General features: G+C 50.8%; 1 protein-coding gene across 1 annotated transcript in view; it reads right to left on the reverse strand.

Annotated features, from left to right (window-relative positions):
- LOC118209690 (cytoplasmic dynein 2 heavy chain 1) overlaps positions 1-23,500 on the reverse strand; it is a 158,113-nt gene that overhangs the window by 65,458 nt on the left and 69,155 nt on the right. The window contains 7 exon segments of the mRNA XM_035385246.1: positions 2,953-3,025; positions 4,323-4,454; positions 5,792-5,869; positions 6,004-6,054; positions 6,399-6,464; positions 19,468-19,557; positions 22,725-22,868. Of these exon segments, the coding sequence (XP_035241137.1) occupies positions 2,953-3,025; positions 4,323-4,454; positions 5,792-5,869; positions 6,004-6,054; positions 6,399-6,464; positions 19,468-19,557; positions 22,725-22,868 (634 nt within the window).

Below are 23,500 nucleotides of genomic sequence, written 5' to 3' on the forward strand. Positions count from 1 at the left end.
GCGGTGACTCAGATTACCCATAACGCACCCCCGCCGCGGAGGAGAATGGACCGTCCCGGGGCGCTGCGATTATCTGCTTCGCGGCGGCCCGCGCTCCCTCCAGAGGGCTAATTGTCCGATCGCGTTCGCTTATCCCCCTCCCCCCCTTCCACGGGCCGCCCAAATGAAGAGTAATGACTGGCCATTAATCATCTTTACATACTTCCAATGTTTCCTTTGTATGTTCCATTAATCAAGGCGGCCTTTTTTCTCAGGCCTTTGTTTAGGCCCAGGACCAGAAGCGTAGCCTGAAAGGACTCGCTGCACTCAGTGGCCACAAAGGCAGGAGAGTGAATGGTGTCTGGGGCCCAGCCGACGGGCCGTGGAATCTCTGGGACAATCTGAGAACACCACGAGCGCAGAGCCACGCCCACAGCCACGACAGCCTGCTGGCCCCTCCCTTTCACACTGGGGCAATCACCTGCCACTCATCGTCATTTCTGCTCTAAACCACCAATGAGCTGTGCTTTACGTTCCACAGCCCCACTTGGTACCGACCAATGGCTATTAAGCCAGAAATCAAAATGGCAGCTGACCTTGAAAGAAGTGTGACCTTGAAAGAAGTGTGACCTTGAGCTTTTTCTTTTACAGTCCAAGCCACCGAGCGTTTGAATGCTGGGTACTTTTTTGAAGGTAGATGGAAGGCTGCTGTAAGTAACTATGTTTAAAAAGGGAGAAAGGTGAATGTAATGGCGGCCAATTAAGAGTGTGAGGTGTGTGTGTGTTTGCGCTGGACTGGGTATGAAGGGTGGCTATGCATCAGGGCCAGCACTGTGTTGTGTACAGGTGTAACGATAGTATAGAGTATAGCGTGTGGGTGTGTGCTTGTGTGTGTGTGTGTGTGTGTGCGTGCGCACTCTGTATACGCTGTGTGTAGGTCGAGGATGGTACAGTGTGTGTATGTACAGTATAGTGTGTGTGCACAGTGTGTACAGGCTGTGTGTAGGTTGAGGATGGTACAGTGTGTGTACATACAGTATGTGAGTACAGTATAGTGTGTGTGTGTGTGTGTGTGTGTGTGTGCATGCACGCCATGTATAGGCTGTGTGTAGGTTGAGGATGGTAGTGTGTGTATGTACAGTATGTGAGTACAGTATAGTGTGTGTGTGTGTGTGTGTGTGCATGCGCGCCGTGTACAGGCTGTGTGTAGGGTGAGGATGGTAGTGTGTGTATGTACAGTATGTGTGTACAGTATAGTGTGTGTGTGTGTGTGTGTGTGTGTGTGCATGCGTGCCGTGTATAGGCTGTGTGTAGGGTGAGGATGGTACAGTGTGTGTGTGTATAGTATGTGAGTACAGTATAGTGTGTGTGTGTGTGTGTGTGCATGCACGCCGTGTACAGGCTGTGTGTAGCTTGAGGATGGTACAGTGTGTGTATGTACAGTATGTGTGTATGTACAGTATAGTGTGTGTGTGTGTGTGTGTGTGTGTGTGTGTGTGTGTGTGTGTGCGTGCATGCGCGCCGTGTATAGGCTGTGTGTAGGGTGAGGATGGTACAGTGTGTGTATGTACAGTATGTGTGTACAGTATAGTGTGTGTGTGTGTGTGCGTGCACACTGTGTACAGGCTGTGTGTAGGTCGAGGATGGTACAGTGTGTGTATGTACAGTATAGTGTGTGTGTGTGTGTGTGTGCGTGCACAGTGTGTACAGGCTGTGTGTAGGTTGAGGATGGTACAGTGTGTGTATGTATAGTATGTGAGTACAGTATAGTGTGTGTGCGTGTGCGTGCACAGTGTGTACAGGCTGTGTGTAGCTTGAGGATGGTACAGTGTGTGTGTGTATAGTATGTGAGTACAGTATAGTGTGTGTGTGTGTGTGTGTGCGTGCATGCGCGCCGTGTACAGGCTGTGTGTAGGGTGAGGATGGTACAGTGTGTGTGCTGATGTGCTGACAGTGATCAATGCGGAAAGGGGCTGGGTTGCCAGGTTTCCAGGTAAGGCTGAATCACTGGGGCCAGAATCAATAGCAGTGAGGTCCACACCATTTGTTTATTTGGTTTTTAATTTAGTCCTCCTTGTAACAAGTAGCCCGATGCATAAATCAGCACTAATTGTCAACAGGGTGTTGTTGCAGGGGAGGATTTATGAACGGCTGAGTGACTTAGCTAAACGCGGGCCAAGGGGCTTTTTCCTCAGAACTGCCCCCCCCCCCCCAAAAAAAAGGCCTCAGCAAGTCTTCCCAACTCATAACTAATGCAGCAAACTGCACCAAACATGGACGTGTCCAAGAGCAGCCTTAATTCCACATTATTTACAGACGGGTACGGGGGGATTTCTGCTCTGAGTCTCCCAAGTGCAGTGAAAAGAAAGAAAAAAGACTCGGTAAGCTCTGAAAGGAACGGCCCGTTACTTTGTCGCGGGAAAGCGGACTGTGATTAGTGCGTATCTGAACCTGCGAGACGCTGCCGCAGAAGCCACGCGCTCCCGCCAAAATCCACCAATCAGGGGCTTCCGGGGAATTAAACAGCAAGAGGGAAATGCATCACAATGAATTGCTTTCTTGCCTTTTTATTCATTTTAAGTACAAGCAGCAGGGCTGGGCGTGCAGGCAGGGAGTTTAAATTAAAGGAGCAGGCCCGGGGCCCGGGGCTCCTGTGAGCGCCTGTGCGTTTCCAGGCGTGGGGGGTGGGGGGTGGGGGGACACGGGGGCGCGTGCGAGTAGGGGAGGGAGGGGGGAGCAGGAGGAGATGAAAATGAGTTACTCCCGCATGTGACCCCCGAAGGAAATGGAGTAAGATGTAAAAAAAACGCTGCGCTGGGGCAGGCGGGGGGGGGGGGGGGGGTGAGGGGTGGACATTACACACGCAATCATGGCAGACGCAGGAAAGGGTGTGGTAAATCCGCCTGAGAGAGGGGCCCTTTGAGCAGCTGCCAGTGGCGACGGCGGTCAGAGTGGGGGGGGGGAGTAACTCACCCAGCGCCTGGGACGCGAAGAAAGCCATGGCGCTCTGCAGTCTGTCCGGCCGGATCGCCTGCACCACCAGGACCTTCGGCGGGGAGAGAGGGAGACGGAGGACGGGGAGAGAGGGAGACGGAGGACGGGGAGAGAGGGAGACGGAGGACGGGGGAGAGAGGGAGACGGAGGACGGGGGAGAGAGGGAGACGGAGGATGGGGAGAGAGGGAGACGGAGGACGGGGAGAGAGGGAGACGGAGGACGGGGAGAGAGGGAGACGGAGGACAGGGGAGAGAGGGAGACGGAGGACGGGGAGAGAGGGAGACGGAGGACAGGGAGAGAGGGAGACGGAGGACAGGATGAGAGGGAGACGGAGGACGGGGAGAGAGGGAGACGGAGGACAGGGAGAGAGGGAGACGGAGGACAGGATGAGATGAGCACAACAGCCGCCCGTGGAGGAGCGCGTGGGGAGCCTGAGAGAGCTTCACATTTTGTTCTACGAGATAAATTACACCCATTAATATCTCCACCGTGAATTTCAAAGCTGTTACGTGCTTTTAAAAAGTTGCTAACAAGTTGCTGTACTGGAACTACAACAAAGGTCACGTTCGCCAACCGCCACTCAAGTTTCCATAGTAGCCCGTCTGCACACAACAACCTTTACAGTTCCAATATAGCAACTTGTTAGCAACTTACTTTTTAAAAGCACATAACAGCTTTGAAATTCATGGTTGACATATTAATGGGTGCAATTTATCTTGTAGAACAAAACGTGAAGCTCTCTCAGGCTTACGTTAACCACAGACCTTATTTTCTGCAGAAATCAAAATCCCTGTGGGAAAAAAGCACTGGAAATCTGCCGAGGGAACCCATGGCGGGAGAAACTCCAGAGTTGGCCTACAAACTGACGTCATCCCTGTGACGCTCTCTAGACCCTGGCTAACTGCACTGACTCACACTACACTGGGAGCAGAGCCATGCCTCACTGCAGCTCTCCACTGCGGAGATGGGCGGATAGGTGGATGAGAAAAGGATGGAGGCCCTGGCTTCATCACAGAGTTTCCACACAGATGGAGAAGGACACTCCGGGTGACTCTGTGATCTTTCATAGTCGCAGTGATTAAATCTGAGGGCCATTATTGTGAACAAACATGTCGCCAAGGCACATATGAGCAGGAGCCAAGGTTAAACAACTGGGCCCATGGTCAGGACTGCAGGTTCAACTCTTAGGTGGGGCACAGCCAATAGCACGTCCTCTATGACCTGTATGACTTCAGTTAACATCCAGCAACATAATATAGATACAGTAGCTCAGTGCAAAAATACTCGATAAGGGTGCAGGGGAAATAATAATTAATGCGCAGCTTCTGGATGATGATTGACAGCTCACCTGCTGGAACAGAGAGACCTTCTTGGCGATGGAGGGGGGGAACTCCTGCTCGCAGCTCGAGCTCCTCGAGAAGGTGAGCCAGAGGTCCGCGTCTCCCAGACTCAGGGTCTGATACAGCGCCGGGAAGGTGTTCTGGAACACAGGTTTGTGTTTAATGGAACAGGAGACGGAGCGTTTGGGGGCAGACACAGCGGTCTCTCTGTCGCCCTGCCGGCACAGGGGCAACCGGAGCGCTCGCAGGCGGGCGCGGCGAACGGCGGGAGGCGCGGCGGCGGAGGACGGAGAGCCGGGCCGCGGCGGCGCGTTCGGGAAAAGTGGTTCTCGTGCACCGCTGGCTTCCCGCGCCCCGCGGGTGAGGGGGACGGACGAGGCCCGCCGTGCGGCGCAGCCGGGCTGGGAAACGCCGCCGCGCTCCGTTAGCTCTGCTCACAGCCGCCGAGGAGCACGGGAAGGCGCGAGGAGCCAGACCCGTAATCAGGAAGCCTCAGGTTAAAACACAAAGTAGGTCACCGCCGCTGTAGCCCCAAGCAAAGCGCTTCGCTGGAACCGCCTCAGTAAATATCCAGCTGCACCCGCGGATAGCCAGCAAAAATTAAAGATATGCAAGTTGCTGTGGATAAAGACGTCTGCTAAAGAAATAAGCACTAAGTACTGTACTGCAGAAACCAACTCTGTCTGGCAGGAGTGGAAAATTACACACACACAACTAGGAACCTTGGACTGCAGATGCACAGTCACTACTGCAATTACAGTAACATGTTGCATGGCAGCACTGGAAATCAATAGTGCATGCTCTACTGCGCTGACTGCACGCTCTGAGCATGCTCTACACAGGACTGACTGCACGCTCTGAGCATGCTCTACACAGGACTGACTGAATGCTCTGAGCATGCTCTACACAGGACTGACTGCATGCTCTGAGCATGCTCTACACAGGACTGACTGAATGCTCTGAGCATGCTCTACACAGGACTGACTGCATGCTCTGAGCATGCTCTACACAGGACTGACTGCACGCTCTGAGCATGCTCTACGCAGGACTGACTGCACGCTCTGAGCATGCTCTATACAGGACTGACTGCATGCACTGAGAATGCTCTATACAGGACTGACTGCATGCTCAGAGCATGCTCCTGTGGAAGATTATTCACAGGTTTGGCCTGCACTAGCCATGGGGCCCAATGAGGAGCCTGTGGAACAGCAGCAGCAGGGCCCCTGAGGCCCCTCGAAGCGCCCCGTCCTGCTGCAGAGCGAGCGGAGGCAGAGCCCCACCCCACACAGCCCCGCCCCGCTCTGCTCCGCGCCGGCAGGCAGACGCCAGTCACAGGGGTTGGCAATTTGGTTTCTCCGGACCCCCCTGAGACACCTGCGGCGGGAGTCCCAGTCCCGCGCAGAGGAAGAGACACAGACCCGCGCGGGGGGAGCAGTGTGAGTTTGGGGGAGGCCCGGGCGTGTGCTCACGGCGGTACCTTAAACATGGCCACGGCTGCCAGCCGCTCCTGGTCGATCCAGGACGGGATCTGCTCTCTGGAGGGCTGCTGGGAATCCTGCAGGTGAGAAAGACAAGCGGGGGGATGATGACGCCGCGCCGTTTCCCTGGAGACAGCGCAAACATTCCGCCGCTGTCGGTCACGCCACGCAGAGACAAGCGGAGGCGATGATGCGCCATCGTGGCACGCACCGTCTTTCTGACCGTGTCTCCCACGATGAGCCCGGTGAACGCGTCCCACTCCTGCAGAAAACACACACGTATATATCAGTTCAGTCTTCAGATAGTGAGTACAGTGGTGTCAGTTCTGCACCTGACTATACGTTCATATTCCAGCACTACCAGTGTTATTGGGCAGTTACCTTGTGCAAGAATGCATTACCTCATTTGTTCCCCTAAAAACCATCCAATTACATAGAACCCAACAAGAATATAAACCGTAATTACGAGCAGTGACAAAGGCATAGTCAGGTGAACAAATGGTAATAAACAAGCCTGACATCAGTGGAGAATTCGGGCGCGGCCGATCGAACGTGACGACAACAACAACAAACAGCCCCCCCCTCCCCAAACACCGGTGTACTCACATTCTCCTGGAAGAGCTGGGGGTGCATCCCTTTGACAAAGTGCAGGGCGAACATGAGCCGGTGGGCCTGAGGAGAGAGGGAGAGCGAGGGAGAGCCAGATCAATGAGAGAGCTTCACAGCACACTGGGCTTCCTCCACCCTCGGGACACCGTGACCTTGGAGCCCCTTCGTGAGGGGAGGGGTGGGGAGGGGGTAGTGTCTTGTCTTTGGTGACAGGGGTCAAGGGTCACTTTGTACTGGCTGATGGGATCTCTGAGCGGGACGTGTGTGGGGTCTTAATTTCTCTGGAGGGTCACGTCCTGTCCCTAAACACCGGCCGGGTGTCATCCAATCCCCCGAACAGCGCCTCACCTCAGGAGAAGGGTACGGCGCTCGAACGCACACGTGCTGCACTGTAGCTAGACGGGTATGAGCTTCGGAGAAACGCATCGGTGCGTGCAGCGAGGCAGGTTATTCGTAGGGCCTCCCTCTCCGGAAACGAGGTGCAAGCAGAAAGCCATGGAAACGAGCCGGGGGGTCTGGAAGGGCTCGGCGAGGGCCGGGAGGGGAGGAGGAGACCCAGGCGTACGGAGAGAGGAAGAGCACGGGACAGTCCGCCGGTAGAGATAAGCCACAACATCGGCTAATTAAGATCTTTATCTGAGCATGAGGCAGCACCATCGCAGTGTCTGACTGAATCAGGTGGGGGGGGGTAGGGGGGGGGGGAGACCACGACGACGGTGCTTCCCCTCTAAAAACACAGGAGATCTGACAAACGCGCGGAGCAGAGCGCTGGAGTTCTGGACAGAAACGAGCCCCATTTATTTTCATGACTGAAACCCACCTGCACACTCTAAACATTTCACTCTGGAAAGCGGCTGAGGCCTTCGGAGGAAGAAAATAAATTAAATCCCTTTCTCTCCGTCTCTCTCAGTCAATCCTAGGAAAATATTTGTACGCCTTGGAAACGTTCTAGTAGCACACCACGAATCTGGTCATAGTTCAATCCTTTTCAGATGCTTCTGAATCACGAAAGACCGTTTAAAATTCCTCATGAAAACCAGAAACAGACCACAGAAAATAATGTTTACTTAAAATGACAGGCCTTTTGTGATACTGCTGTCATAACATCATCCAACTTTCAAAAATACTGTACAGAAAAATACTAATAAAGTGCTCTGTAATTCGCATCATTTGAATCATTCGAATTTCTGCCCACAATGGTCCAAATGAAGGAATGGAAATGTACAGAAGTTCTGCCTGAGACAACAGAGGACTCTGAGAGGCCAATTTTCCACCACACTGAGCTTCATACAGACACCCATGGAGAACTACAATGCCCCATGCTTAGTGACATCACAATGGCAGCAGTGCATTGTGGGATTTCTGGGAGGTGCCAAACCCCAGGGTGAGAGGGGAATATTAAATGCGGAGCTGCATGGCAGGAACCTGCAGCACCTGGAGGCTTTCAGGGCAGTGAATAATTAAAACAAACCCAAATTAACTCCTGACCTCACCCTGGACAGGATCACGGGGGACAAATACATTCATTAAGCGGTCATGCATTTTTTACGAGCATAGGGAACTATGAAAACGATAAGTCTGTCTTTATATGATTGTTTCCACAACTCTCAGATGGACGGCCAAAATCCAGGCCTTAGAACAGGGACACTTCCCTTTGAGCGAGGTCTCCACGGGCTCCTGTGAGTCCAGGCAGCGCCTGGCAGGCCTTTACTGCCCCTTCCACCTGCCCGCTCTCCCACCTATTAAAGCAGCCTGGAGACCTTCAGAGGGACCGCGCGACCTTCAGATCTCTACCCGCGGTGTGGGGCCCCATCGTTTATCCTCCCAACACAGTCTCCTCCCCCCCCCCCCGTCAGAAACAGCGCTCGGTGAAAGAGCGGCGGTCCCACGGCGGTCTTCGCGGCCGGGGGCTGAAACGCGGCGTGACGGCCACGGCCAGGGCGCTCAATCACAAGGGGGGGGGGGGGGGGGGGGGATCGGCGGGGTCGGTCTCTCGGGGGCGCTCATGGGAAAACGGCCAATCACTGTGATGGAGAACGTTCGCCCACGACCTTGCTGTGAATGGCCTCAGCTACGGACCGCTGGGCGCCATACTGGAAGGGTCCTGGAATCTGAGGCTCTCTTTATGATGCAAACCTCTTTCTCCTGCTCAAAGGGGAGGTACAAGAGGGGGGCTTATTATTATTAAACTAACGTTCAGGCCCTAGAAACACAAGAGCACTGCAAATAATTAAGTTTTAACGAGGGTTCCAGTCTTGTAATAAGATCTTAAAATCTTTTCTCTCTCTCTCAAGTAGACAATATGAACTTTTTTTAAGTTACTTTTTGCTCGACAAGTGAAATTTTCAAACCCCATTGGCAAATCTTGAAATGAGTCAAACTGTCACACATCTTCAGCAATATTTTTGTCTTATTCAGCAAAAAAAAAATAATAGAAATAATTTAAGTTGAAATATACAGCAAGACTAAAATAATTGCTGAAAATGACTTGTTTGTTGCAGTGCACTTCCATTGTGGACTATGTGCGATTCACACTGGCACACAGAAATCTGTTTCTGGAGCTGTTTCCAGGGTCCATCGTTCAGGATCAGCTGAACAATACGAACTAGAATAAAACTGATCATCTCACTCCTGATTCCCAATGACACTGGCAAAAAATATCATAAGGCTTGGAGAAGCCCATTTACTAGGAAAAAGTCAAATGTGAGATGTGGACTTTCCATCTCTGAACTGCTAATTTGAGGGGCGGACACTGACAGTGACTTTGCGGGTGTGGAACAGGCAGACGGGGGCCGGGGGGTGGACAATCAGGAGGAGTAAAACGCTGAGAGGAAGGGGGGATAAATACAGGACGGCCCGTCTGGCCGACAGTTTAAAGAAGCCAAACGGAGAGGAGAGGGATTAGAGGGGAGGGATGATCAGGGAGACAGGGGCCTGCATTCCAATCAGGCACTGCGGCAGGCAGCCCGTGGGTCCTGATGGGGGGGCTCTGGGACCTGGCCGGCGCACGGCGGGCCGTGAGATGAAGAGGGAAAAGAGGAGGTCCGTTTGAAGCACACCACAGGGCGGCTCTGATAGAGACTAAAACTGTGATTGATCGGACGTCCTGAGCATTTACAGATCGTCCTAAAAAGGGCCCCTCGCTTGGCACGGCCGTGGCGCTGCACGTCCAAACACTCCCCTGCGTTCAGTTTAAAATACGTCCACTTCATCCAGGAAACTAAACATGCATTCCAGGTAGAAGCATGATGAATGAAGCCTGCAAGAGATACTCACAGAGAACAGCCCAAAGTGGTATGCATTCATGTGTTTGGCGTGTGCCACCAAATATTCACCTTCTTTTGTTCACGTTTGAGCTGTGTGTTTCCAGCTACGTTCTGAAGCTGAGAACAGCTGCACAAAGGCATTTGGGTTTATATCACAGCATTTGGCAGACTATTTCCACCCTATTTAGTGTTTCTTCGGCAAATCTGTGCCAACCTCATGTTGACTCAGAGGTGTTCCAGACACAGGCTGAGACAGGGAACAGGTGGTCAGAATTAAGGCATGATCTAACCATACGTGACATAAATGAGCACTGGCGTAGACAAAGGGTCTATCCTGCAGGTTCCCTATTTCCATCACAGATTTCAGGCAAGATGCAAGTTATTGCTTTGGACCTGAAGAAGTTCAACAACTGGAAAACCAAGATGTTTGATCACTGACCTTAAACAAAGCAGCTGGCTGATTTCCCATGAAAGGAAATTCGACCTGGCAAAGACCAGGTGTTCCGAGCATAATTCCCAGGAAGCGGAGGAGAAGACAAGGTGCGGCCGGACGAGGGTGGCACGCGAGCGGGAAGAGCGCAGCGGCAGCTGGGGCCGGTCTCGGCGTGATGGGGCCGTACGGAGGAGAGAACGGGGCCCTGGGAGACTGAAGCGCTCGGTACGACCGGCGGGAGTGACAGCTTTGTGTGCGAGCTGCGAAAGGTGAGGACAAACTGTCTCTCCCTCCGCCTCTCCCTCCCTCTCACTCGCGCTCTCCTTTCGCCTCTGAGGAGATATTCATCTGCATTCTCAGAGGAGAGCGAAAGCATCTGCTTTTTCATACGGAGACAAACACACTCGCCAAGAGCCGCAAGAGCACGTCCTGATCGTACTGCTGTGGACGGGGTCCAGCCATGCAGAAGAGATTCATCACACACACACACGCACACACGTACACAACAACACACACACACACACACAAACACACACACACACACGTACACAACAACACACACACACACACACACACACACACACACGTACACAACAACACACACACACACACACACACACACGTACACAACAACACACACACACACAGACAGACACACACACACACACGTACACAACAACACACACACACACACACACACACACACACGCACACGCACACGCACACAACACACACACACACACACACACACACGTACACAACACACACACACGCACACGCACACACACACACACGTACACAACACACACACACACACACACACGTACACAACAACACACACACACACACACACACACACACACACACAACAACACACACACACACACAGACACAGATACACACACACAAATGCACATACAGGCACGCACAGGCATACACACGCACGCACACAGACAAACACACATACACACACACGCACATACCGAATCTGGCCTTCCTCCTCTCTAGAGGACAAAAGAAAAGTTCTGAGCACAGCTCTTCAAAGAGTGCTCTTTAATCTTTTTGTTCTGACACATGACTCCTCATGAAAGAAAATCACAATGTCCTCACAAAAATGTTTCCAACCCAAAAAGAGGCACTTACGTTCTCCTATTAAAACCAGGCAGCACAAAGAAAGTATACTACTCATAATTCTTTAAAAAATATTTACGACAAACTAAAAGGGCGCAACGCAGAGCAGAAGGGATACGAAGCAGGCATCCGATTGGCCGGTGGGCAGTTCAGCGCGGTCTCTCGTCATCCCTGGATGTGGCGCGGATCGCACCCTGGCAGAAACGGCAGAACCAGGGGAAGCTTCAGGAGGAGTGTGCGGCTTGGCTAATGAACCCGCAGGGTTACACCTTCATCCCGCTTCGCTGGAGCCACGGCCACGTGTGACATCACACCCGCCGCGGGGTATGGAACACCAAAAGGGTCAAAACTACGCCTTACAGGCACGTGCGAAAATGTGAAAGAAAACATATCAATTAACGAGAACTGTTAGAAAATGCTGCGCACGTGTTATAGTGTGCACTGCAACCCCACAATGCACTTTCAATATAAAATATCTATATCCAATGCATCATATGTTTAAAGATGTCATTATATGCTGAAAGATATGTTTAACATATCTTATATTGTATTTCAAGCATTGCTTCACAAGCGTGGCAGAAAAAATACAGAACATGATGGCCCATTTACATTGGCATTGCCCTGGTGTGCTGAAAGCAGGCACTTTTTAAGAGAAACCTCTAGATACAACCATCCATCCATATACCTATATATACCTATACCTATACCCACTTATCCTGGGCAATTTATGATCTCCAATCGGCCAACCTGCATGCAAAACTCCTACGGACACGGGGAGAACATGCAAACTCCACACAGAAAGGCCCCAAGCACGAGATTCGAACCCACAACCTTCTTGCTGTGAGGCGACAGTGCTACCCACTGCACCACCGTGCCACCTAGATACAACCATGTCCTATTCATTTTCATACAATATATCACTGCATTTAAATTTCAAGTGGAAAATGTTTTTTTCTTTTAAGGATTGAACAATCTTTTTCCAAGTCTTCAATCTTCACTTTAATGAATGTGCTCTCTCATCTTGTTTACATAGTCTCATGCAGTTTGAGTTCATGCTGTGTTTTATTTTGATGGCCTTAGCCTGTAATGTGGATATTATTTTCTATTTGGAAATAATGAAGTGGCACTTTTCCTTTTGAAAGAAAACCTTGGAAACGTGTTTGTTCTCAAGCTATTGATAACGATTTGATTACATTTTGATTTTAAGAACATTTTTTGTCAAATAAATAAAAATGAAATTGCCCAATTCTAGGTGTAGGCAGTCACCTGTGGCTGACTAGAGCTGAGTTTAGTGAACCTGTATGCGCCTAAAGTATATTGACACTTGTAAGCTTTTGATGAGGACTGGCCTCACAGACAGAGTGCATCAGCCCAGGGGAAAGGTAGCCTCACAGATTCACAGCCATCACTGTGCTGGGCCCTCATTATCACACTGTGTTAAAGATCAGCGAAACCACTGAGACCTCAGGGCTGCTGTTCTATCCATTACAGACACTTACACTACATTTTGCCATTTAGCAGATGCTTTTATTCAAAGCGGCTTACGCAGACTACATTTCCCATACAACCCCCAGCTGGATATGTTACTGAAACAATGCAAGGATCATGCTCAAGGATATAACAGCAATGGCCCCAGTTGGAAATGTAACCTGCAATCTTTGCGTTATAAGCCAAGTTTCCTACCCACAATGCAGTACTGCTGCCCCAAAAGCCTCTGTTATGTTCCCTATATTATAGTGCCCTGTCCAGTGTTAAAGCTATGACTATCCACAGCAGCTGCCTAATACTGATCAGAGAAAGCCAGCATAATGTACAGTTATTGCTGGGCCATTACAATGTACAGTCAATGGTGCATCACAGTCATTACCATGCACCATCAAAGCTGCAACAGGGCCATTACCAAGCACCATCAATACTGCAACAGGGCCATTACCAAGCACCATCAATAACGCAACAGGGCCATTACCATGCACCATGAACACTGCAACAGGGCCATTACCAAGCACCATGAACACTGCATCAGAGGCATTACCAAGCACCATCAATAACGCAACAGGGCCATTACCAAGCACCATGAACACTGCATCAGAGGCATTACAGTGCACAGTAAGTGCTGCATTAGAGTTATTACACTGCATGGTCAGACCTGCACAGTGCTGGCTGACCACAGCTGCTGGGGCATCACACCGTTTAATGTCCTTATGGAAGTGCCCTGCTTGGAAACATATGGGACCCACTGAGCCAGGCCTGCTGCATCAAACACATGGCTGACTGGGGAAAGGAAAACGCTGCAGTCGGACGTGTCTCAGATCCTCAGACAGGGTCTGCCAGTGTAAGTAACACATATAAAGTGTGTAGAGGAAGGAAGACTCGGTAGGGAGTAAGAGAAGGACAGCGTGTCAGAGCAAGCTGTTAGCGTGCAGTTATTACTGCGAGAGAGGAGAACCTGGGGCCACTCTTCTCTGGTACATCCTCCTCCTCATCTCTCTTTCCCCCAGCCCGTCTCATCATCACTCTCTCTCCTCCTTTCTCTGTCTCTGTCGCCTCTCGTCCTTCTGCGCACCCCTCCCTCTCTCCTCCCCCTCTTCCTGATGAACGCTTTGCCTGCCGATTGTTATCAGTTAACAGAGCTGTCAGCTTCACCCACACTGAAGCCTCCAACACCTGGCAAGGTCGTCGCCTCCGTCAGAAAGCTGCTCGGCGCCGCGGTAACAAACCCCTCCCCCCCCCCCTCATCATCCCGCTCTCAGAAATCACCGTGGGCCGCACCGCAGGTCCCTCACTCTGCTGTCGCCCAATCCCGCGCCTGCGCTCAAGTTTAAGAGCAGCGTGCTTACAGTTCCACAGCTACCCACGTGACATTGGGCACATGACCGCGGGATTAGCCCTGCGGCCCGCGCGCCCGCAGAGGGGTACGGACCGCACGAGCCCCAAGTCAGACGTAATCCAGAGCACGAGGAGCCTAAAAAGCCTCTGCGCTTTGCTGCAGTGCCCTGATAAGCCATGTGAGTACTTCCTGGGGTAATAATACGCGAGCCGCCGTGGAGAAACGCTCACGGTCACCGCGACCAGCGCGTGATCCGTCTCCGCCCGCCTCCCTGTGTGGCCCTGGTACCAGAGCCGTATCGCTGAGGGAAAGGACTCAAACCCGCAATCCCCCTGGGTGTGCCGCAGCTTATGGATACTCGGACGCGCTTCGCTTACGTTCCGCTGATTTACGGGGCCCGGCAGAACCCGCGCGGTTCCGCACGCAGCCTTATCCAGCGAAGCAGTCGCGACCGCCCGAGGGGAGCTGGGTAAAATACGAAGCCCGCCTCTGGCTGGAAAAGGCCAGCGAGTTTAACGGGGAGGACGCCGGCTCGGCGAAAACCAGCAGATTTGTTCACTCCGCGCTTAAAAAAAAGAGCGGCCATTAGATCACCGCTGTGCAAGGTGAAACGCTCCCCGGTGCATTCAGGGCTTGCTGACGGAATGTTCTGGGTCACGAAATGCCCACAATGAGCTCTGAGTTCTCTACTTTCCGCCAGGAAACGCAGCGTTGCCGTGGTCCCCGGTGGAGAAAGGCCACGGGGACGTGGAGGGTGGATTAAAGGCTGCCGCGGGCAACGAGGAGCATCGTGACATCACAACAAAGCCCTGTCAGAGTTTCTCCTGCTTTGAAACGTCTTAGGCGAAACCTGTAAAACGATTAGCCAAATTCTGTGAATTTATTGGTAAAATTTCATAGTGAATGATACTGCATTTCAAGTTTTTAAAGTTTAAACTGCTTTCAAGTTTACATGCAACCTTAGACATGCCAAATTAACCACAGGAGAATCCTCTTAATTGCAGTAAAGAATGAAACAAACACTCAGGCGTCTGCTATCAACATGATTTTCAACAGAAACTGCCTACCTTCATAAAAGTTTTGGGGTTTTGTGTCTTTATATGGCAATTGTCAGTTTTTTTGTGCCTCATCAGCCGATTTTAAACGTGTATTTATAAATCATCATGTGATATAACTGGACATAATTCTATGAAAATATATGCACATGCACATACTGTATGCAATATCTTTACAATGAAATGAATGGGAAAAGTCTGGGGATTTGGCAGTTATGCGATACACTGTTATGCAATTAAGTGGATTTTATTGTATTAACCTACAGTATTTTTGCCTGAAAAATAAAATTCTGAAAAGCCTTTAATGTTTTGTTGGGTACAACCAGTGTAACACCAGTGACAAAAAGGATGGTGCAAGCACTCTTTGAGTAAATGAATAAAAATAATCTAAATACATTTAAGCTGGCATTTGGGTGGATTTGCTAAGTTACAGGGTTAATTAATATTGTACTAACTAGGCTTTGAGTGTCAAAAATGAAACACATTTCAAGATATTTTATTTCTCGGAATAAGGCCTACTCCTTATTTACAAATGCACGAAATAATAATAAAAATATTTTGAGAATGTATTTAGATGCTCGCCGATACAAAATGGGATCAAGTCCTTCATTGAACATGCACTCTGCTGTGGAATAAAAGCTGTTTCACTGTCCTCTGAGAAATACTCACTCAGACAAGTGATTCTTTCCAAGGCCACCAAACTCTGAGTCTCCCATTTAGACTTAGGAATTGCAAAACAGATTTTTGTTATGAAACAACAACCTTCACAGACAAAGTATCAAGAACTTTTTTTGCTGGTGTTTAACGTTAGATTGATTTGATTGATTGATTATGGTTTGGTTATGCAGGAGAAACAATGCGCGTCCTTTTAAGCAACTTATACACTACCTAAAAACCTATACACCGTTAGCAACATCATTTAAGGATAACAATAAGGAACATATTAGCGCATAATGCTATCGCTCTCAGCGTAAACGAGAGAAGCCTCATCTGCTGTCAGTGGTAGAGAGCGGCACCATCATAACCAAGCACAACCTCCCGTGTACTGATGGGTAGCTAGCTAAAGATTTCACTGGACATAATATTAATATTTATTCTTCACCTAATCTATGTGCCATAGAAAATTGATTTGCTAATCGTTGCTCCATGTGCACACCATTTATTTTAGTTTATTAATGGAAATTAGTTATTGTAAACGAAGGCTTGACAGACTCAGTGGTTGACAGTTGACAAGCTTCCAGAAATAAGAAGTGGGCGACAGCAAAAACAAGCTGCTGATTATGTGATGAAAAGCAGTAAGTTATCAATGTTAGGAATTAAAATTGATCATTTACGCCCTGATCTTTGCATTATTTTTATGATTCGATTTTCACCTGGATTTTTGAACCGATTAAAAAAATAAATTAAAAAAACTGATAAATTCCCCAATTTTTTTTTGACAGTGACAGTGGCAGTAAAGCCGCAGCCCCTGTTACGCAAAGTCACCATGTATGCCATTTTGAGCCAGGAAAGACCCAGCCTGTACTTAGGAGACAAGCAAACGGCAACACTCCTGCATTCCAGAAGCTTCCACCGGCCTGGCCTTTCACCGGGGGGCCCTGCTGTCAGTTCAGAGCAGCACAAACACGTTTTGCGGCTGCCACAATAAAGATGGCAGAGTTTGGCTATATTTAATCTGTTACTAATTTAAGAAGGAGCCCAGAAAATCCCCCCCGGAACAGAGAAGGGGATGAAGGCAGCGGGGATGAGTCACAGCCCCTGGTACGAGCTCGGCGGGGGGGGCGGGGGCGCGGATCGCTCATAACGGTCTGCCTGCTCTGCCCTTTCCCCTTCAGGGTGGGGGCTCCTGACTACTGCCACCAATTACCACCCAGCAAGACACTGGGAGCGCAGGAGAGCGAAAAGGCCGTCTTCCGTCCCACCCACCCGCCCGCGCGGTTCATAGCTGCTGAGATGTGATCTTTCAGGCGAGCAGAGGGTCGGCCGGGAGCTGTGTAAAAACGCACAGGAACAACGCGACGAGACCGTCGCCATGGCTTCTGCCCCGGGGCCGGAGAGCGAGACACCCGTCTTCGCAGCGCAGGCGTCTGGGACCGGTTAGGGCGCGTGTGCGCCCGCCCGAACGCGAGAGGCAGATGTTCCAGCCCGCTTCCAAACGGACGGCGTCCTCGATCCAATCTCAGAGAACAACAGCCCTGCGCTGGATTGACTATCGTAGTTTCGAGGAAAGGCTCAGAACACAACTTGCAGCTGTCTCATCGCTAAAGCCGCTGGTAGATAAGAGGGGGAAGCACATTGAAACAGATGAAGAATGCATAATTTATCGCGTTCAGGCGGGGTTTAGGAGGAAGTTCTTCAAATGGCACTTAGCCGCGGCGGCGTTTCAAAAGCAGAGTCCTCAGGTAGACCAGGCCGCTGGTCCGGCCCGGGGAGACAGGCTCCGGCCCAGACCGCCGTCTGCTGTCACCCGCCTCATACTGACTTTAATGAGGGGAGATGTGGGCCGATATGGGCCTGCACTGCACTGGCAGGCTGGCTGTGACTGAGGGAACCAGCGCTGACACTCTGACAAAGAGAGAGCCCAGAGCAGGCAGGTAATCTCCCCTTCCACCTGGAGCTGCCTTCACACACACACACACACACACACACCCACCCACGCATGGGCACACACACACACACCCACGCATGCGCGCGCGCACACACACACACATACACACACACACACACGCATGCGCACACACACACCGGCGCACGCACACACACACACACACGCACACACAAACACACGCACACACACACACACACATACACACACACGCACGCAAACGCACGCACGCACGCACACCTGTAATCTACCTTTACTCAGAGGCATAGCATTATGGCTTCAGTCACACAGGGCTGTATCACTGCACCAGTGATCCCAGATGCTCATCTTTCTGACTGTTTGATATTTCCCTCCCGCTCATGATTTGGCATCAGAGAGGCAGTGTGGACTGGAGCTCTTTCAACCTGACGGCTATGAGCCTGACCCGAGCCCAGCTCCAATGCAACTGCACTGACTCTGAGCAAAAGGGGCTAAAATAATGCTAAACCGCTAAAAGGATAAGTCACCCAGAAATACGAGAGTCTGGGCGAAATGAATAACCCCAAAGGGGCAGCCAGAGGAGTATATCAACAGCAAACAGATATGGGACAGCCTTTTCTAAAAGGTTCACCGCTGCTCCTAACCTGCAGTTCTACAAGCAGTCAAACGCTCCACAGGCAGCAGATTCATGCTTTTGGAAGCTGGCGCAGTACAATTTAAGGCCCTCATGTCTTTCTGAGAGAGGAGCGCGTTTCCCCTGGTGAGAAGAGGCCTTCCACCCAGGAGACGCCCAACCAGGAACCAAGAGAACCTGCGTCCCAAACTCCTTGTTCTGATAAAAAACGCCACTTATTCTGCCACTCAACAGAGTGGCTCTTTAGAGCAGACTGCACCAGCATAAAGACATATGGACTTCTGCACTGAAAGTGTCATTCCTCCGCACCTCGCTGGGAGCTGCTTCTCCTTATTTCCTCCAGAGCCGCATTGGAGGGGACGTCTGCGCTTTGTTTCCAGGAAGCAGGCGTCAGAAGAGGGGCCCTAATCCGATTGAGAGGCACAAAGAGAGCATTTCAATCGCGCCGGTTCTTTCTTCCCCTTCCTCTAAGGCCCCCTCCCGTCAGACGGATAATGCGCTTATCCCACTCCAGTCTGCGCCGGCGTGGGCCCGTCTCCAGCCTGGCCCGGCTCCACGCGGAATCGCACGCGCTCCGCTCAGATACGGCAGCTTCACAGCGACAGGATCGATACGATCTGCCCATACACACAAACACGCAGCCGCGGCAACAAACACTAAATGTTAACACACAAAAAAAGAACCCGAAGAACTAAAATACGTTGTAAAAATGAAATAATAATAATAAGCCAGCCCAGACACCCGGTAACTGGATTTTGTTGACATTGGCCAAGGTGACGATGTTGTAAAAATGATCCATCAGGGTCAAAGCCTTTCAATAGCGTGAAGCCCATTGAACGCGGTGTCGATATCCCCTCCCCGTTCAATCTTTCTAATGAGACACCGTGTGCGGCCTCTGACCGGAAGAGAAAGCTCATTTCCACTCCCGCCATTCTTCTCCTATTATCTTAACACAACAAAATGGCTAACGCGGCACCCGCAGCGCTAAAATCATTAGCGCGATAATGAGCGCGCAGGGATCGCTGTCCTGGGCTGCTGCGTGTGAGGTGATCTCGCTGTCGAAGGTTTGACGGCGTCTGTGGCTGGGGAAATCAGCGGTGACCGGAGCGGCGGGGGGGGGGGGGGGCGGGGCTTACCTTGAAGAGCGAGCGGCAGACGTACTCGTACACCGTGGTCTTCAGACACGCCTCCAGGGAGACGATGCGGGCCTCCGTGCCTTCGGACTCCTGCGGGAGCGACGCTGGGTTAGAGCGCGGAGAGACAGGAGGGTAGATAACGCTGAGCCCTAACGCTGAACACCTCCTACATCGCTCAGTAATTACTCCACCAACACCGCAAGCCGAGAGGTTTTAGGGGTCTGCTTTCTCTTTATCTCCTCTCTCTCTCTCCTGCTCTCTCACTGTCTCTACTCCTCTGGCTGGAAAATTAAATAAAAATACAATGTGAACCCCCCACTGAGCATTAATTACCTATTTTGCTGGATTGTGTTTACTGCAACTAAACTCTAAGCCCTAGAGGTACTGTCCCTCATTCAAAAGATAGTAATACACACATCCGTCCTCTTGTGTGGTGCTGGAGAAGAAAAGGTCTCTAACACCAAAATCTCTAAAAGAGGTTCCGCACACAGAAATATGCTCCGATTCTTTTAATTCGAAAAACCTCTCTACCTGAGAGGTCTTCGTCAGGTGTACATAATTATTACCCATAATGCCCTCAATTAGTTACACAGTATTATTGTGAATTGAAAGAAATGGAACATATTTCTGTGCGAGGAGCTTTTTTAGTGTCCCATATTCACCTCATTCAACTGACTGAACAAAATGGCCTCCAGTAAGAATCGTTCTGTCAGCATATAATGGTAAAAGGCCATTAATAAGATGATCCACTAAATTAGACTGTAGTCACTAAAGTAGATTTTGTTTTATGTATTTCTTTTAATTAAACAAACTGCAGACACACTTGGTGGCACATAAAATATTAATTAGAAACATCACTTTGAGGGAAGGGTTAATTTACCCTCTGCCACACTGCAACCTCACCACATCACAAAACTAGAGGACCTTCATCATATCCCCAGACTGGAGGACCTCCACCATATCTCAGCACTGAAGGACCATCACTTTATCTCCACACTGAGGGACCTGCACCGTATCTCTTCGCCACATTGGTGGACATCCATTTTATCTCCACCACACAGCACCACAGTACCACTGAGCAGCTATGCATTAAAGATATCCACACACAATTCCCACTGCTGAAACTGCAACAGGGCTGAGCTCTACTCCACCGCACATGCCCAGTACAATCACTGAGCATCTGTCAGAAACAGCCCCGCAGCCACAAACCCAAGCCCCGAGCAGGAGGGGGAACCTCAGCACGAACACCGGCGCTAACGCCGCCGTGTTCCCACAATGCTCTGCAGGCCGCGGCTCTGCCGCTTTCCCTGGCCTTTACGAGAGAGCCGCGCACATCGAGGTGCTGATGCCGCGACGCAGTCTCGCGTGGCGGAAACTGGGGGCAGAAATTGGAGTGCGTTTAAGAGAGACATTAGCGCGTAAAAGCCCCAGAACAGGTACGCACGGTTCCACCGCTGTTCTTAAGCATGGCTAGGAAACGAGCAGCCTGCATAAAGGGTCCTGTCTACCTTGAAATTATCCAGCGCTGGCTGCTGCAGTGTTGAAGTGCCATTAGGCATTTCAAATTCAGCCATCAAACAGGAGCGGAGCAGGGCCTGGGGCTTGCTGCACTGACCGACCATGACTGCTCTTCACACAACAATGCAGACAGACAGGAGAGGAACACGGACATACAGCTGTGCGCGGGCCACATCTGGACGGCACAGGAGTTAGAGACAGAGGGAGGGGAAGCAGAGCAGGAGAGGCCGCTGTTGGGACAGCTGTACAGGCTAACCCTAACCCACTTCTGACCTCCACCTGCAGCCCATCTCCTCTCAGGAGGGAGGCCAGGGGAAGCCCCGTCACCTGGAGGAGTCTGAAGTTACTGGGCTGCATTCAGAGACATGGAGACGCACGGTGGGGGGCAGACAGTCAGCCTGGCTGCAGCCTGCACCACCTATATCCAGGTCCCTGGAGAGAATAGCAGTGTGACTTTGACTGTACGGTCTGGGAGAAAGCAGGGCAGTAGACCGCCCCAGTAGCAGTGCGAGTTTGACTGTACGGTCTGGGAGAAAGCAGGGCAGTAGGCCCTACGGTAATAATGTGAGTTTGACTGTACGGTCTGGGAGAAAGCAGGGCAGTAGACCGCCCCAGTGGCAGTGCGAGTTTGACTGTACGGTCTGGGAGACAGCAGGGCAGTAGACTGCCCCAGTAGCAGTACGAGTTTGACTGTACGGTCTGAGAGAAAGCAGGGCAGTAGGCCCCACAGTAATAGTGTGAGTTTGACTGTACGGTCTGGGAGAAAGCAGGGCAGTAGACCGCCCCAGTGGCAGTGCGAGTTTGACTGTACGGTCTGGGAGAAAGCAGGGCAGTAGGCCCCACAGTAATAGTGTGGGTTTGACTGGAAGCCAGATGAATCCACCGCAATCTGAGGCGGGATCTGCTCCGCACTCTCAGCCCGCTCCGCCATCAGCTGAGCTCATTACAGAGATGGGACGGGCCGTCTGATAAGCCCCCTCCTCAAAAATGAATCATTAAGTGCCTGCTGGGTGACGCGTCCTGTTAAGCCGCCGTCCTAGAGTACGGATGGGCCCCACAGCCCGGTATCACATCCAGACCACGCCAGGGCCGACCACTGCTGTTAGCCCCGCAGAGCCATGCATAACTGCCACGAGTGTTGCCGGGGGAAGGGAAGGTTTCAATTGGCAGGGACGATGGAATCTCATCGCACACCAGAGACCCCTGCTGGTCGGTCAGGCACCCGCGAGTCCACCTGCTGAGCTTCACACAGAGCACCTCGCTCATGTCGGCGTGAGCACTACTTGTGAACTGCATCATTATAAGAGATGGATGCTTGGAGCACATCCCTATCTGTCTTCAATAGCAGAGGCTGCAGCTGTGGAATCTTATGGATATGATTGGGGATTTCTAATTGGGGCACAAAAAATAATTAAAACATCAATTCCCCTGACTCACTCCCTCCCTCACTGGACTACGGAAGCAAATGAGGTGAATTAGAGAAGAAAGAGTGTAAGAGTGCAGGGGGAGGAGTGTAGCAGCAAAGAGCCCTTAACAGTGGTGGCTTCAGCAGAGCTGAGAAAAGCCTCTTAAACAAATGGAGCATCAGCCAATGTTTTCCCTTCAAAGAAGCATCGGCTCTCTGCTCTGCTCTGTTCTCCCCGAAATTAGAGTGAGAGGGGGGTGTGGCCTGATGCAGGAGGAGTGGCCAGGAGGACCAATCCCCCGGCCTCCCGGGGAGCAGCGGTGTGAGGTCTTACCTTCTTGCTCTGCAGTGCTCGCTGGAAGATTCGGAGGAAGGCGGCCAAGCTGAAGCGGTACATGTTATTAATTTTGGAGAGGTCTGTTATAACGAAGTACATCGTGCTGGCGCTCTCTGCTAATGGCAGATAGGCATCTCGCTCCTGTATAGAAAAGAGGGGGGGGGGGGCACAGGAGGAGGGGGTAGTCAGGTCTGGTACCACACTGCCCCCTAGAGCAAGAATTAATCTTCACTACTGGATTCTTCCCGAGTCCTGAAGATGAAATTACAAATGACATATCATCACATTTTAGCAAACACTTTTTATCTCAAATAAGAACTAAATTCACTTTGATCTATGGATGCTCCAAAATATCATGACATTCTTTTTGAATGTTTTAACTTTTGATTTAATAAAATGCAATAGAGGATGTCTCCTCAGTAGATACCAGCTAAGGGTGTGATATGAAATTGTAAGTATCAAAGTATCTTCACACTTCAAATTATAGATACATATAGATACCTCAGATACAATCAGGAGACTTAAATGACCATGGCAAGTCTTGCTTTAAAAAATGTGCATTCATATCACAGATAAACTTGATCAAAGTCAAGGCTCAGCCAATACCAAAAAAGATAAAAATCACTTGGAAATGGACTGTGCATTATTGACTTTTGAAAGATAAATAAATGAAAGCTTCTCTGTTCTTAAGAATGAACCATGCTGTAATCCCTCAGCAGTAAACCTTTAGCATTCAAACTTCCCTGGCTTTGAAAATCCTTTTTAAAGGAATT

The sequence above is a fragment of the Anguilla anguilla genome, chromosome 12 (genome assembly GCF_013347855.1).
Source record: "Anguilla anguilla isolate fAngAng1 chromosome 12, fAngAng1.pri, whole genome shotgun sequence".
Classification (NCBI taxonomy): domain Eukaryota; kingdom Metazoa; phylum Chordata; class Actinopteri; order Anguilliformes; family Anguillidae; genus Anguilla; species Anguilla anguilla.